Source organism: Centropristis striata, chromosome 21 (genome assembly GCF_030273125.1).
Source record: "Centropristis striata isolate RG_2023a ecotype Rhode Island chromosome 21, C.striata_1.0, whole genome shotgun sequence".
Taxonomy (NCBI): domain Eukaryota; kingdom Metazoa; phylum Chordata; class Actinopteri; order Perciformes; family Serranidae; genus Centropristis; species Centropristis striata.
Window position 1 is genome coordinate 6605554 of NC_081537.1, and position 15898 is coordinate 6621451.

The 15898-nt window shown below is 41.0% G+C and overlaps 1 protein-coding gene across 2 annotated transcripts in view; it reads left to right on the forward strand.

Annotated features, from left to right (window-relative positions):
* tnrc6ba (trinucleotide repeat containing adaptor 6Ba) overlaps positions 1-13314 on the forward strand; it is a 25557-nt gene extending 12243 nt beyond the window's left edge. Inside the window, exons 9-22 of one of the 2 annotated variants that reach the window (XM_059324286.1) lie at positions 560-781; positions 982-1101; positions 1316-1441; positions 3159-3329; positions 3819-3929; positions 4047-4245; positions 5113-5280; positions 5432-5578; positions 6707-6850; positions 7848-7940; positions 8999-9202; positions 9549-9616; positions 10037-10176; positions 10860-13314. In XM_059324286.1, coding sequence (XP_059180269.1) covers positions 560-781; positions 982-1101; positions 1316-1441; positions 3159-3329; positions 3819-3929; positions 4047-4245; positions 5113-5280; positions 5432-5578; positions 6707-6850; positions 7848-7940; positions 8999-9202; positions 9549-9616; positions 10037-10176; positions 10860-11448 — 2502 coding nt within the window. In that variant the 3' untranslated portion in view covers positions 11449-13314. The remainder of the gene's footprint in view (positions 1-559; positions 782-981; positions 1102-1315; positions 1442-3158; positions 3330-3818; positions 3930-4046; positions 4246-5112; positions 5281-5431; positions 5579-6706; positions 6851-7847; positions 7941-8998; positions 9203-9548; positions 9617-10036; positions 10177-10859) is intronic. The other variant, XM_059324287.1, reaches the window with a different exon arrangement.
* The last annotated feature ends 2584 nt before the right edge of the window (positions 13315-15898 follow it).

Sequence of the window (15898 nt, forward strand, 5' to 3'; positions counted from 1 at the left end):
ACTCTTCTTAACGAGTAGCAGGCACCGTCCCAAAGCACTCATAAGCGGCCCAGTCCTCCCGCAGCAGTCTCTCCCTGCTGCAGTCAGCAGAGCAGGAACTTCCCTGTCCCCTCAGAGTCCAGTTTGCACCAGTCTGCAAATGAAACACGCATGCGCGAAATTGCCGCTCAGAAAGTACCGACCCGAGGCAGGTACTTTCTGAGCTTCCACCTGAGCCGCTAACCGGTGAAGTTGGGCGGATCTCTGGCGGATCCTCTCTCCCAAGCCACACCCATAGCAGCTCACTAGAGGGAAAAGTACCTAATGTAAACAAGCCTAGAAACTTTCTCAAATTAACGAGTTAGTGTGTTTTTGAGAGAGTTATTTAGGAGAGAGTACTTTTTTTATTATTATTACTGCCGGGAATTGGCACGTCAAAGCTTTCGTCTTTTCCAGATTCTTTGTTTTGTACTCGCACACTTGTCCGCAGGTCTTTAGCAGGTGGTTTATTTCTTTGATGATGGTGATGGTGGTAGTGGTGCTGGTCATGATGATAATGGTGGCCTTTTCTGCTAAACAGAATGATGATCCCAGTGGGCCAAACATTGACCTGGCTCCGGGCTCTCTCCAGGAGAAGAAGATGGATGCAGAGAAAAGAAGCATGGGCATGGCGATGGGCATGGGGATGAATGATTATAATGGAGACATGAGAAAGGGAGGAAGAGGAGGAGGTGGCATTGCTTATCGTCCACCTGGTCCCAAAGAGGCAGCACCTGGGGACGCTGGGTCCTACTACGACAAGGTAATGTCTCTCTGCTGCTTCAGCAGTCTTTGTCTTCTATGTCTTTCTCATGTCTAGATAACATTTTGTCCTTTCTTACTATTCTTTATTTCCTCTTGTGATTCTTCCTGGTCTGCCCCATTTCCTCCCTGTCTCAATCTTCCCCTACCTCTCCTTCACCACCACTCAAATTGGTCTTCCATTGGCTGTCACTGTGACAGACCTTGCCTTTGACCAATCAGGATTGGTGCCTTGGGGAGGAGGGTCCTTGCTCTCTGTACTCACCACCCACTGTCTACAAGCCCCATTCCCTCTTCAACCACACTATTCCCTTTAGACAAGTAAGATAACCGTGCCTCTTGTTTCCGTCCTACCATATTTTTTTTAAACCTTAGCTTCTTGTAGTTTTTTCCGTTTTCAAAAGATTATCTTACGATTATACCCCCAAATTGTCCTCCTCCAGTCTGTCATGTCCTGTGTAATGTTCTGTGTTTGTTTTTCATGTCTCCACTGGTATGTGTCCTCTGAGGGTTAATTTTCCATCTTCAAACGCAGGGCGGTCACAGTATCTTTGGCAGTAGCGGAGGGATGGCTCAGTCAAGACACCAGCCAAGTGTCCCACCCATGAACCAGTCCCCAGGGATACGAGCGCAAGTGCCTCATCAGTTCCTGTCACCTCAGGTAATACTGTCGCTTTTTGTTCTGTGATCAGTATTTTTCCTGGCTGTCTACATGTTTCACACCAACACTGACACAGGAAGTGTGTGGGTTGAGTGTGTTAAACAGTGTTGGCGAGTCAGCTTTACAGTTCTTTTTTTGCTGTTATAACTAAGCAATAAAAAGCAGAATCACTTAAACTTCGGTTAAACTTGTTTCAATGCCCACATCTACATTTATGCTTGTAAGGACAGTTTTTTTTGTCCTATTTACATGTTCAGGTAGTAACTCCTATTTTGAGAGGAAAATACATTGTTGACATTTGTTTTGATGACATTTGTAGCTCCTAGTGTGTTTTTTCTATTTTTTTATAGAGATTTTTAGAATCATATTTCAGTATTTGAAAGATTTCTATACTAATTGTCTGCACTATTGATACACCAACAACAGCTGCACTTTCTGCTCTCTCAGCAAGTTCACACACACACACACACACACACACACACACACACACACACACACACACACACACACAACGCTTCAGCGCCCACATAGCCCTACCACCTCTCATTCACTCACAGTGCTGTCGGTGTCGTCACTCGTGTCATTTGTGCCTGTTAAATATAATTTGTGGGTTTTGTTGTGGTGTTAGGTTATTAAAGAGCTTCTGCAACTCGTTTTGGCTGTCAAATAAAACGGCAGCAGTGTTGAATTTAAGACAAATATGCAGTGATGGCTAAAGGATACAAGCAAGCCCATATGCAAGTAGAATGCAAAGATGTAAAGAGAAGTAAAGATGCTAACATAACAAATTTACCAGAAAAGAAATTCCAGCTTCATGACATCACCAGCAGCATCATGCATTTTATATATTGATTGTAAGGGGAAAACTTGCAGTGAAGCCAGGGTGGAGAAACCATTATTCATAAGTTGGCTCTAATACAGGATCAACACAGTATATCCATCATATTCATGCAAAGGGCCGATTGTGTTCTTCACAGACTTGTGTTTTGTGCTGTGAACTTTCTCACAGTGTACTTGTGTGATTCTTATATCCAGCGTTCGTACGGGTGCTTGAAATCCTTGAAAATGCTTGAATTTAAATGTATTTTCAAGGTTTGAAAAGTGCTTGGATTTTGGATAAAGTGCTTGAAAATGCTTGAAATTCTTACTGTATTTCTCTTGCAATCTGACGAAAGATAATCACTTTCAATGAAATAGATAATAAATTGAATATTGAGATTAGCAAACTGTACTTTTGGTTGTTAAAAGTGTAAAACCATCGCTGTTGGTATGGTTGAGTGAAATTACCCCTTTTAGCATGTAAGTACTCATCTAAAACATGCAACTTACAACCGTTGTAAGATACTGGAAAAGCTTGAAAATGCTTGAATTTGACCACTCAAAACCGTATGAACCTTGTATATGTATGAGCTTACACAACGTGGTGTATCTATTAGTCAGCGTGGTCCCTAGAGTGCATAATCTCTCTTTAGGACAACATTGATCTTGTTTACTTCTCAAGAATACAAAGTGAAACGCATGTCTTTTCCAGGGATTGAATCAATTTCGTTCACTCACTCGGGCCGGAGCGTTTGTTAACAACAGTTAATGAGAACATGAAAGAGAATCAATGTTAATCGGGCAGAAGCAGTAAGCTAATGTGGTTGCTAGTGGTTACAGCACCAAAGCGTTTCTGTGGTAACAGGTGTGCCTGCCTGCCGTTGTGTCTCGTCTCCAGGTGCCAGGCTCCGTGCTGAAGCAGATGCCCCCTCCCAGCGGGAGCGTGGGGGGTGTTGGCGGCGTGGGAGGAGTGGCAGGAGTCGGGGGAGGTGTGTTCCCTCCACAGCTGTCCCCCCAGCATATCGCCATGCTCAGCAGTATCTACCCGCCTCACATCCAGTTTCAGCTGGTGAGAAGCAGCACTGTACATCTCTGAGCGTCACTGCAGACTACATCACACGTCTGCTGAGTCAGGATATATAAGAAGACAAGATGTGATCATTTAAAAAAAAATTGGACATGCTGTTCATGTATGATTGTACATTTTGTGCTTATATACACATACAGTATATGTTAAAAAAAAGAGAGAAAGAAAAAAGAGAGATTTTTCTCTGTACATAACATTTTCTGACATGTTGGATCACTTTCATTGTATGCAGTGATGCACTAACACCCACAGAATCCATGAAATGATGTCACCATTGCAACTACAGCTCTGACTCAGATATTTAGATCTGATTCTTTCCTCCAAGTGGAGTCAAAAAATGACACATAGCTGACATGTGGGTTTGTTAGTGCGGAGCTTGAGAATTGCTCTGCAGAGTGCATTCTTGTCTGTGTTGCCATCTCACACCTGCTTTGTTTCTTTTTCTGTTCCGTTCTGTCTGTGTTTGTTCAGGCTTGTCAGCTCCTCCTCCAGCAGCAGCAGCCGCAACAGCAGCAGCAGCAGCTTCTGCAAAACCAGAGGAAGTTCACACCGAACGTGCGGCAGCAGGCTGACCCTCAGCAGGTACACACACACACACACACACACACACACACAAGATATTGCTCTCTCTTTGTTTTTCTTTTTTTTTTTTTACTTCCTCCTCCCAGCAGCTGATTTTAGTGTGTTGTGTCTCCTCAGCTGGCCAGGATCATGGCCGTGCTCCAGCAGCAGAGGCAGCAGCAGCAGGTCGGGGGTTTAGGCGGCAGCTCCAAACTCTCCCCCTCCCACCATGGAGGAGGTGGCGTAGGGGGTCCCAAACTGCCTGACCCTCTGCCCCATTCAGGCCTGGGGGCATCTGTGGCTGACCTCCACCAGAAAAATCTCGGACCATATTCTGGTGAGCGCCAAGGTTTATTATAGTTAACGAAAACTAACGAAATAACGAAAACTAGAATTGAAAAAACATTTTCGTTACCAGAAATGAAAATAGAAACGAGAGTTTAAAAAAACAACAACGATAACTGTGGTTACAAAACTAACTAAAATTATAGTGAAAATGTCCTTCGTTTTCGTCGTTGTCAACTTTTTTCATACATAATCCAGAGTTTCTATTTCTCCACCGCGGAGTGTGTGTATTCCTGCTTTGTGGGCTTCTGGGAGAAGCGCAAGTAAAATTACCGTAATGACACCATGTTGGCTGTAAAGAGCAACTTCTCAGCTTTCAGAAAACATTGGAATTTTTCAGATAGCATAAACCGTTTAGTTATTATGGATGTCTACACTCGAACCAAAATTCAAAACACACCGAAATGTAAGAGTAATAACCTTATTGGGGCTAATATGGATAAACCAAAGGAAATAAGGCAAAATTTATTATGACCTCTTTGAATCTCGCACCCAAAACAAAGCCCATTACAAAAAACTAAAACTAACACTAAAACTAATAAAAACTTAGCATTTTCAAAAAATAAACTAAAACTAGCAAACTCACTCTTAAAACTAATTGAAACTAACTGAATTTGAAAACAAAAATTCACAATGAAACTAAAACTAATGAAAAATCCAAAACTATTATTACCTTAGTGAGAGCTTGTTCCCAGACCAGTTTTATTAAAAACAAGCCCACTGGGTACGATCTTGATAGTTCAGATAATGCTTAACTTTGATTTTTTTATAACTTAAGTTTCCTTTAATAGATGAGTGTTCATGATTATAATAACCCTCTACATGTTTCCATCTGTTGTGTGTCTCCTCCTGTGAGCAGGGTTTAGTTCTGGGGTGAACCTCCCCGGTCTGGACCTGGGCGGCTCTGTGGTGGGCGGCCCTGGGGGCATGAAGGACCTCGGGATTCAGCAGTCCCGCTTCAAATGGATGATGGAAGGACACTCCTCTCCAGACACCACCTCACCTGAGAACGCATTCCACAAAAACGGTAAGATTTCCTTCGATTCATACTAATGTTGTTGGATGAGCTGTGGGATGAAAGGCTGTTGAGGCAGACAGTGTTAATGGGATTATTATTATGTGATTAGTGAAGCCATCTGCTGCTCTGTGATGTAACATACATTATGATCACCTTCCAGGTCCTGTCACCCCCATGAAGATGCCAGGGGGCTCGCCCTATTCTCAGTATGACATAATGGTTGGAGACGGGCTCGGAGACAACTGGCATCGCACACCTGGCAACAAGATGGGTCCCAAGCCCACCCCCACGCCCAGCTGGCCCCCTGGTTGGTGACAAGTTCTACATATATAGAATGATAACCTGATAAAACTCAATGGTTTGAAATGAGGCCCCATTTACATGAGGACGCTTGCGAGTAAAAACGACAAAATATTTTATCAGAAGTGCCTTTCGTTTAGACGGTGACGGCGTTTTTGGGGCTTAAAACCGCAAAAATCTGGAACCACCCTCCAGAGTGTAAAAGTTGAATACGCTCCGCCGTAGCGTGTCCGTCTACACTGCCAAGACACAAAACTCTGCTCAGATCTGCTCATGTCGCGTACACCTTTACGTCACATACACTTGCACAACTAAATATTAGTTTAGTGATTCACAGGATTGCTAAATCCTCAAAACAAAAAAGTTTGTACAAAATAGTTTTGAGTTTGTAAAGTGAACGGCAGACAATGCTATTTTTTTGAACACCCCCCTTTCAACTAATTGCCCAGTTGCACAGCCTTAAGAGCTGCATATCATGAATGCTGGGTCTTGTTGGTTTTCTGAGAATCTACTGCACCTACTGGTACCTTGTTTGCCATGTAGCAATAAAAAATATACTTAAAACCTGGATTAATCTGGTTAGTCACATTGGACTGCTATTATTTTTTACACTACTGTACATGTGCCAGTACAGGGAAATAAACATGTGGGATTATTTCCATGTGTCTTTCCACCAAATGTACAGGATATGTACAGATAGTATTAGTGAACAGAGAAGGATCTGTAATTACCTCTATCATATTTTGGATGCACCAATTGGTTGGAGGCGAGCCAGGCGGCTTTGGACGAGACCTGGAAGATCTAGTGATGGTGGAGAACTTTGTGGAAGGAGTAGCTGATGAAAATGCGTGGCGTGAAAACTTCAACATGCCCAAAGATGCTCTTATTGCTTTAAGTGATGCCGCCTGGCATGCATACAATCCAATTCACACACTTTAGCGTCACCATATGCACAAAGATTTCCTCCTGAAAACGCTTGTCTAAATGCGGAATAAAAAGTGACGCGACGCCACTTTTGCGTCTTCTGTTCAGACCGTCGTCATGTAAATGTAGCCTAAGAAAAAAAGACATCCAGGAGAAGGAAATTGTTCTTAAACAGACTGTGTGTGTGTGTGTGTGTGTGTGTGTTCTTTAGAGTTCCAGCCTGGCGTGCCCTGGAAGGGAATCGACCGTGTCGACCCCGATTCTGACCCTTACATGACCCCAGGGAGCATGATGGGAAACGCAGTGTCCCCCAACCTCAACGATACTGAGCACCAGTTGTTACAAGACAATACAGGTGAGCATTTAACGGCTCCACTGCCTCATTATCCCCACCTTAATGTGTGTGGTAACACCATATCCAACAGTTAGTTTATTTATTTTCTGCTTTGTCTTCTTGTACCAGTTCTCATCGTTTTGCTCAAGGGAAAGATCTTTTTCTAAATTTCATCACATTTGTATGTTAGTTTGTTAGTTTTCATAATTTTGCTCATATTCAAGTTGCATACAGATAAAAATTAAATATTTCTTAAATAAACAAGTCTCTATAAATGTATGTTGATTATGTTGGGAGGCGTTACAGGTGCATCAGGTCCAAAACAAACAGATTCAAGAAGAGTTTCTTCCCAAAAGCAATAACAACCCTGAACACTCATATGCACTGACTTTCCATATGGACTTTATTACTGTGCAATATTTCTTCGGCAATGTGCAATAATTTGTGCAATAAATTGTCCTTCAATGTGCAATATATTTAAGAACACTAAATAGCATCATGGCGAATTGAAGATTGTGCACCTTACCCCCCTTTCTTGAATATGTTTTACATTATATCTTTTTTTTTTCTTTACATTTACTTGCCTAAGTAGGTGTATGTTTATGTTTATATTGTATATCTTTTATGTATTTTATTTATTGTCGCACTGCTTTCTGGAGTCAGCTCTTAAATCTCATTGTATATGTGTATAGTGACAATAAGTCAAGTCAAGTCAAAGTTTCTTTATAGAGCACATTTAAAAACAACCTCAGTTGACCAAAGTGCTGTACAGTTATTAAAATAGAATAAATCATACACAAATAGGTATAAATAAAAACAATAAAACAGTAAAAACAGTAAAAACAATAAAATAAAATAGTAATAAACTCAATCCAAAACAGAGTTAGAGATAAAAAAGACAAATAAAAGTGTTAAAAAAAAAAAAAAAAGCATTCTATTCTTAGTTATAGATAATATAGATAATATTTGTCATTCATGAATGAATGAATGACTAACGCAGATGGCCGTTTGTTTCCAGATTCCACCCCTCCCCTCAACACCTTGCTGCCTTCACCTGGTGCCTGGCCCTACAGTGCCTCAGACAGTCCCCTCAACAACGCACACAACTCAGGTAAACACACACACACAATCTCATTTCTGGGCTGGTGTGTTGCTTTATCTTCATTTTGAGTTACATCTTAGTAATTGCAAACTTTGTGCAGTCTTCTCAACCTTTTATCTTTTACTCTTGTACTGTTCTCATTGAGGTGTAGCAACTCCAACTAAACTCTCTCTATTCATGAACATGAAGAAATCCTGAGTTCTTTGTTTGCAGATTTATTTTCTTCACATTGTACTGAATCCATACAGATGCGACGAGAGAGTGAAACTAGGAAACAAACTTAAACTTACTTGAAATTAGATAAGCCATCTAGCTTTCACGAACATTACTTTTACGGCATGAAATCAATATGCTTAAAAGTTAACTCACTCAGAACAAAGATCAAATACATACAAGTGATGCTTCTGCTGGGGAATCAACAGGCAGGATGAATTTTCACTGGCACACTGACATCTGTGTCCTTAACAAGTCTGCCGTTTCTAATGTAATTCTTTTTTATTTTTTTTTATTTAACAAGAAAGAACACGGTACAAAACATTCCTTGACAACAGCACAGAGTACACATGGCAGTGCGAAAAAACTAAACAAAGACAGAAGACACACTGGGTTACAGCAAGCTGAATAATAACAATGAGTACAATATAATTAATTAATGAATAAATGAAAGAATAATGGACAGTCAGGACAGTACAGCACAGTGTGAGATCCCTTCAGCCAGAGAAATACCTTGCAATAGGTAGCCACCTCCTCTTAAAGATATCCGATCGTAATTGTAACTCTAATGTAATTCTAACGTGAGGAATTCAAGATGGCGTCTGACTTCCTGTTTTAGCTTAGTAAACAAACGTCAAAACAAGAGTCTGCATGAAACTGAAAGTATACCAAATTAAAAGCATGAAAATTAACTTAAATGCCTTAAGGGCAGAACAACTCTTGTGTCTCAGTTTCATCTTTGTCCCAACCGTTGGAAGTTCTTTTGAATACAATGCTGGTATTGTTACCATTGTTACCATGGAGTTGTATTTCCCAGTATACAGACCCTCATTCACTTTTCTGTAATCCTGCAGCAAAGTACACAGACTACAAGACCAGCTGGCCCCCAGAGCCCATTGGACACAAGTCCTGGAAAGCTAACCGTGGCAGTAACCAGAACCAGCTGTCCCGCCCACCTCCAGGACTAGCCAGTCAAAAGCAGCCATCGCCTTCCCCTTGGTCTGGAGGAGCCCCGCGATTGGCCGGCCGGGGCTGGGGCGGTGGCTCGAGCACCACTGGTAATGCCCCGATGTGTTTTCCTTGTTGTTTTGGTTACAAGCTTGTCCCCTTTTTTTCCTCAGCCAAGCACAGCACGGCGCTCGTTGAAATATTCATCTGATTTAAATGTACACAGGAGATAAAACAACTGGCTCTGATTGCTGGATACAACACAGTGCTCTTTTGAACTTAAGAGCCCATTTATATTTGATCTGGAAGAGCAGCCGAGCGTTAGTGGAAGCAGCAGGGAGAGTTATTCATCATTTATTACGTCTGAGAAGCCGAGGGGAAAAACAGAGTGGGATTGTGTTTACAGGGAGTGTGGAAAACTCTCACTCGTTTTTTCTGTTTGCTTTTTCTCCACAGCCTCGACCTGGAGTGACGGCAGCTCTCGGGAAAGCTGCTGGTTGGTGCTAAGTAACCTCACACCACAGGTAATTAATGTTTTTCTATGAATCTACAGCTGTAACTATTATATAATAATACAACATTTACTCAAACTCAACACAATTATAACTATGGGCCAGTTTAAAACTATGATAACCAATAACTGCCTTCCACTGTAACTGTTTTTAATGTTTTTGCATGTGTTTTGTCTGTGCTGTTTCGTGTTTTCTCTGTACTCTTGACACCATTGCAAATCAGGGGTTACCCTCAATGATTCCTCGAGAAAATAAATAAAGGATACATTAAAATAATAGTGCCAGGCAGGCTTGTTTAATCTCACTCCACACATGCACTCACATAAACGGTTACAAAATATAAATTCCACATGGAAACACTCCCGAATTTCACTCCCAACTTTGACACTTTTCCTTGAAGTTCACCTTCTTCTGTCTCGTGTTTCCCTGCAGATCGATGGCTCCACTCTGAGGACCATCTGCATGCAGCACGGCCCTCTGCTGACCTTTCACCTTGGCCTGACCCAGGGCAGCGCTCTGATTCGCTACGGCTCCAAACAGGAGGCAGCCAAGGCCCAGAGCGCACTCCACATGTAAGTCATGTGGTCTGTTGTGTGATCACTTCCTAATAATATCATGTCTGCATCGTTGACGTGTAACTGAAACCAGAAGCATGTCTCATTAGTTTAATCTGTAAACAAAATCTGAACAATCAAAAGCGATATAACATTTCTATTATTGAGACTTAAATGTGCTTGTTGTTCCCCCAGATCATTGTTTTTTTTTATGCCCTGACAACTGACATTCTGAAGTCTTTGGTTAATAACTTCAGAAGTATCTCGAGTCATCCTGATCTGGAATTTATTTATATATAGTAACACTGTACCTTCTATTTAGTGAAAATAGAATTTAATTAAAACAAGAATTTGCATCAAATAACGTGTTTTACTTGTATAAATTATTGTAAAACTCAGTGTAAATTGCTTGTTGAGTGAATTGACCCCTTTTAGCATGTAAGTACTCATCTAAAACGTGCAACTTACAACCGTTGTAAGGTCCTGGAAAACCATGAAAATGGACCTTGAAAAGTGCTTGAATTTGACCACTCAAAAAGTGTACGAACCTTGTAAAAAGTAGATCATTGTAGTCCAGTAGAGGCAATAAAAGTTGCAGAAATCAAATATTTCTTTGACTGATAGGAGAAACAAGATTTGTTTCTGAAAAAGAATCCTAATTTTAGTTTTAAGAGTGTTTGACTGACTGTTTGTGTGTCCAGGTGTGTTCTGGGTAACACCACCATCTTGGCGGAGTTTGTGAGCGAGGAGGATGTGGCTCGCTACATTGCACATTCCCAGGCAGGAGGAGCAGGGAGCGGAGGAACCACAGCCGGCTCTGCAGGCTCCGGGCCTACAGCATCCTCCGCAGTGGGCGCCAACAGTAACGGAGGGAGCTGCGAGAGAGGTGGAGCAGGAGGCAGCGGCAGCGGAGGAGGAGGTGGAGGAGGAGGAGGAGTGGAAGGAGGCTCTGGAGCCGGAGGAGGAGCAGGAAACGCAGGAGCCGGGCCCTCCAGCTCTGGGTGGCAGAGTCTGGACAGCACAGGCAGCTCATCGGACCAGTCTGCCACCCAGGGGCCCGGGCTGGGCATCTTCGCCCAGTGGAGCAACAACGGGACCGGGGTGGGCGGGGCCGGGGGCGTGGAGGCCGGAAGGCAGGGTCTGTGGGGAGGGATGAGCGGGATGAGCGGGGCGGGGTACCCCAGCAGTAGCCTCTGGGGTTCTCCGGCACTTGAGGATCGCCACCAGATGGGCAGCCCCGCCTCACTGCTGCCACCTGACCTGCTGGGCGGGGGGGCTGACTCCATCTGAGGGGCCGACTGACACATTTTACACCCAAGTTGTAATACATATGTCACACTCTGTATTTATTTATACGTAGAGGTGACATGAATTAAAGCTACACTGGTCACGCCGACACATTCTTACAGGCTACATGCAGTACATTATCTCACACACACATTAACCGCTTAACTTTAAATGAAGACAACAGTAAAACTTGAACCGGGGGAAAAAGGTGAAATCCATTAAAATCTTTAGGACTCAACTGGATATAGCTCTTTGTCTTTTTACTCCAAATCCCACCATCTGCATTCAGAGACCCGATCACTCAGGCATGCACTGTAGACAGGCTCAGCCAGAGTCGTACACGTCGACAAGTTTAGCTATTGCTGTTTTTAGTGTGCCACAATTTCTTTTCTTTTGTATTACTATTTAATGGTCGAATCTCAAACATTCAGACTTGCAGACTGAGCCCTCGTAGACCTGGCTGGCGTACTTCTAAGTTCTCATGTTCGGAAAAGCTCGAGAGTGGGGAAGGATCTGGAATTTGTAGAAAAATTTGGGACGGCGCCACACTACTGAGTCAAATGGACTATCAGCAACCCTTTGAGATGTGGAAAAGGAGAGCGTTTTTTAGTAGGTACCGACACCTCTACCTTGGTGGAAGTATGCCATCAACATGGGACCCAGGGTAAAAAAAAAAAAAAGAAAATCAAAACAGAAACAACATTAGCCAAACTTGCACTATATGCCTCTGGGTTTGTTGTTGACACATCCTCCACAAATCCCTCCATGTATTTTTTTTTTTGTTTTTTTGAAAGAGAGCTACAAACACAACAACTACACAGACCTTACAGGACGACTAAATGTTACAACAGCAGTGGCCTTGGCTAACAACCAGCGGCCGCCAACCCGCCCGCCATGTCAGCAGCCTTTCACACCTTCTCATCAGTTCCACACTGCTCTTCTATTTGACAAGCAAAATTGTATCTCCTTGTTGATGTACGTCGGCTGTTTATAATTTTTTCTTTTTCTGTTTTAAAAAGAAAAAAAGAGAAACGTGTGAAACTTTGTGGAAATTCAGAGATGTCCTTTTTTTTTTTTTTTTTTTTTTCCCTTTTTGTTTTTGCCCTTCAAACACTGACCTCGCTATTGTATTTTTTCTTACTCGAGAAAATCAAGTTGGTTATTCTATATTGTCATGATGTTAATGATGACTATGATCACTTATTTACTCGCTGTACAAGGTGCCCTCCTGCCTGCCTGTGTGTGCATGAAAGGAGTGATGACAGTATGACCGAATGGAGGAGGATGTGATGAAGATGATGATGATGATGATGATATCGGGAGTGTCTGTGTTATTGCTACAATGTTGAATGTTTTTTTCTTTCTTGTCCATGAGAGATTCATGAGAAATTTGAGTGTGGTTGCATACTTGTGTGTGTGTGTGTGTGTGAGTGTGTGTGTGTGTGTGTGTGTGTGTGTGTGTGTGTGTGTGTGTGCGTGTGTGTGCTTGCTTTTGAACACTTATCTGCTCCAGTCAGGGAAGTGAATAGATGTTAATCTGACAGCTTACATTTGAGAGAAAGTGTGTGTGTGTGTACATGTGTGACTGTCTGGATATTGTAATAGCTAAAAAGTTCAAAAACATTGGCACTATTGCATATGTCTCTTAAGTTGTGTTTTTTTTAGCAGCATTTTGTTCCTGTTTGTATTTTTTTTTTTTCTGCCAAATGCAATAAGAGAATATTTTGTTTTTAAGACGAAGCAACCAACTGAAGGCATTTCTATTAAGATGCCAAATCCTACCATACCAAGCTGAGCTGGAACAGTGTTTTACAGACACGTTAAAGACATTACCTGTTATGTTTTACTGTTTGTTTTTTTGTTATTATGTATCAATTTAAATTAAGTCAGTCTTTATTATCACTCCTGTTCGGGATGTTTTCGTTTATTTCAGATGTTACAAAAAGGAGAGGAAATTAATTTAAAGCAGAAAAGAACAAGATAATAAAGGTTGAATTGAAGTCTGTAGTGGTTTGTTGTTTGATCCGTGCGGCCGAGTCGTTAACAGTTGACCTAAAGGATGTCAGGTATTCAGAGCACATTGTCCCGTGCTGTTTAAATGCCAACCATCTCATGAATTCACATTATTCTTGTGCCGCGGGACTGTGAAGTCAATAGGACTTTCTGCCAATGCATCATTGTTCCACACACAGCGACTGGAGCAGTGACTTGGTTGACAATAGAGTATTTATTGCATCCCAAAAATAGATTCAAAATCTCCTGTTTACTTTTTAGCAGGGCAAGAAAAGTTCATCTTGTGGTGAATGCCATCCAAGTCATGTTTATTCAGTTTTAACTTACTAGTGCAGTGCCCGTAGGAAGTATGTATTCATATAGTGGGAGATTAAGTAGATTTTTCAATTCTGGCCAAATGAGGTTGTGTGTGAAAGTGTGTTGTACAATGAGGTGTAATACTCTTGTGTAGTGTTAATATACAAAGTGTATATTGGGTAATACATGAATGTACATTGAGATATAAAGAGACACAGAAATAGTTATTTTAAGAAAAAGAAACTCAATCATTCAACATGGTTAGACATACACCACTGGTCAAAAGTTTTAGAACACACCAACTTTTCCAGAATTTAATTGAAAATTATGCAGTTTAATGTCTCAGTGTACTCTGAAATTAACGCACATTTGCAACAACAAAATTCTTTATTTAGCATGATAGTGTTTTGAAAATAAAAGATTCAAAATCACATTTTATGTTGAACTAAAGGACTAAAAAAAGACACAAAATGACTTACAAAGACATGAAAAGAATTCAAAAATGGACAAAATAGCCCAAGACTCCATAGAGGTAAGTTGTTAACCTATTTCTTGTTCCCTGAAAAAGGCCTACTTGCATTATTCTGAAATGTACATTATATTTCAGTTTTGGTTAACCTTACCTTTTTTTTATTTACTTCTGGCAGTTCACCACTTACCTTTGTACCCTTTCAAGCTGTTCATTTGACTTGAACTGCTTGAATTTCAATAAAAAATTGAAAAATGGGGTGTTCTAAAACTTTTGACCGGTAGTGTATATACAGACACAGATATAGGAGGGAATAAGTTTACATGCAGCACAAACAGATGGATGTGAATAATGTGAGTAAGGGTTATTAGCTGTGTTGTGGAATGTGTAGATTGATTGATAACTATTGTGTTTCATATATTGTTGCTATGCAGATCACTACAACGTCTGCAACTCCACAAAACACTTACTTTTCATAAGGTACCACACCATCCAGCACATACACATTGAACATTGATATTCGCTGGAAAATATTAGAATATTATTGGAAAATCGAACCTTGTAGCCACTTTAAAACTCCTAAAGATAGGTAGGCTAAATAGACTTACAGATGAGATGAGTCAGGGTGGAAATCCAGAGTGAATTGTGTTACTGACCAGGTGTAGGCCTATCACACAATGGGGCGGAGCTCCCCTAAAAGGGGGCGGAGCTCCCCTAAAAGGCGTCCGATCGGAAACAGTGCAATGCTGCAACACGTCCTACGTAAATAATGATATTTAGAAAAATTAATTCAAAATCGAGAATGCACACCTTCATACCATGAGCAAGACACATACAAAATCTGAGGTCAGTCTAACGGATATGAACTAGACACAAACACACACACACACAGATGCTTCCTGCTTTTATAGATAGATGACTTTTCAAATGTCTATAGCTTTGCAAAAAACTTACATGCTGGCAAAATTGTCTGAACACTACTTTTTACTCAGTGAAATGGATTCGCCTACTTTTGTGCTTTTTAGCTAATGGTTATCCATCAACAATCAATTGAAGGTAGGTCATAAAGTCGCCAGAGTTGTGTCAGATTTTTTGAAAATATAATCAGTTTACTTCCCAACCTTGAACTTACCTTATTGCAGCTTCCACACATTGTTGGCACACTGAGTCTAAGGTCTAACTGCAGTAACTACGCAAAAAGGGTAAAACTGAGAAAAACTGCTTTTAAGTTTTTTAACGTGTTTTAACTGGCCAGCCAAATGTGTTATAGTAAGGTAAGTGATATGACACTTATTTCTACATGTATTGATGATGTCATTTTTATGTTCAAAAATCATGATGATTTATTTGACCTTTGACCCCAAAAACGTAGTTACTGCATTGCTGTAAAAGGAGAGTAAAAACAGAGTGGAGTAACGACAATGTTGTTGTCTTCTTTCAGCTTTATATTTTGTTTTCAGTGAATAAACATTTTCAAATTAATTTTGTGTATTTAAAAGTGTTTAACAACTCTATTCAGAGATTTGTGTATTTTAGTTCAAAATGACTAAAAAAAAGAAACAAAATGACCAAAAAAACACAAAATAAATAAAAAAGACACAACAAAAGACACACAATGACCATAAAAGACACAAAACGACTTACAATGACACAAAATGACTAAAAAACACAACA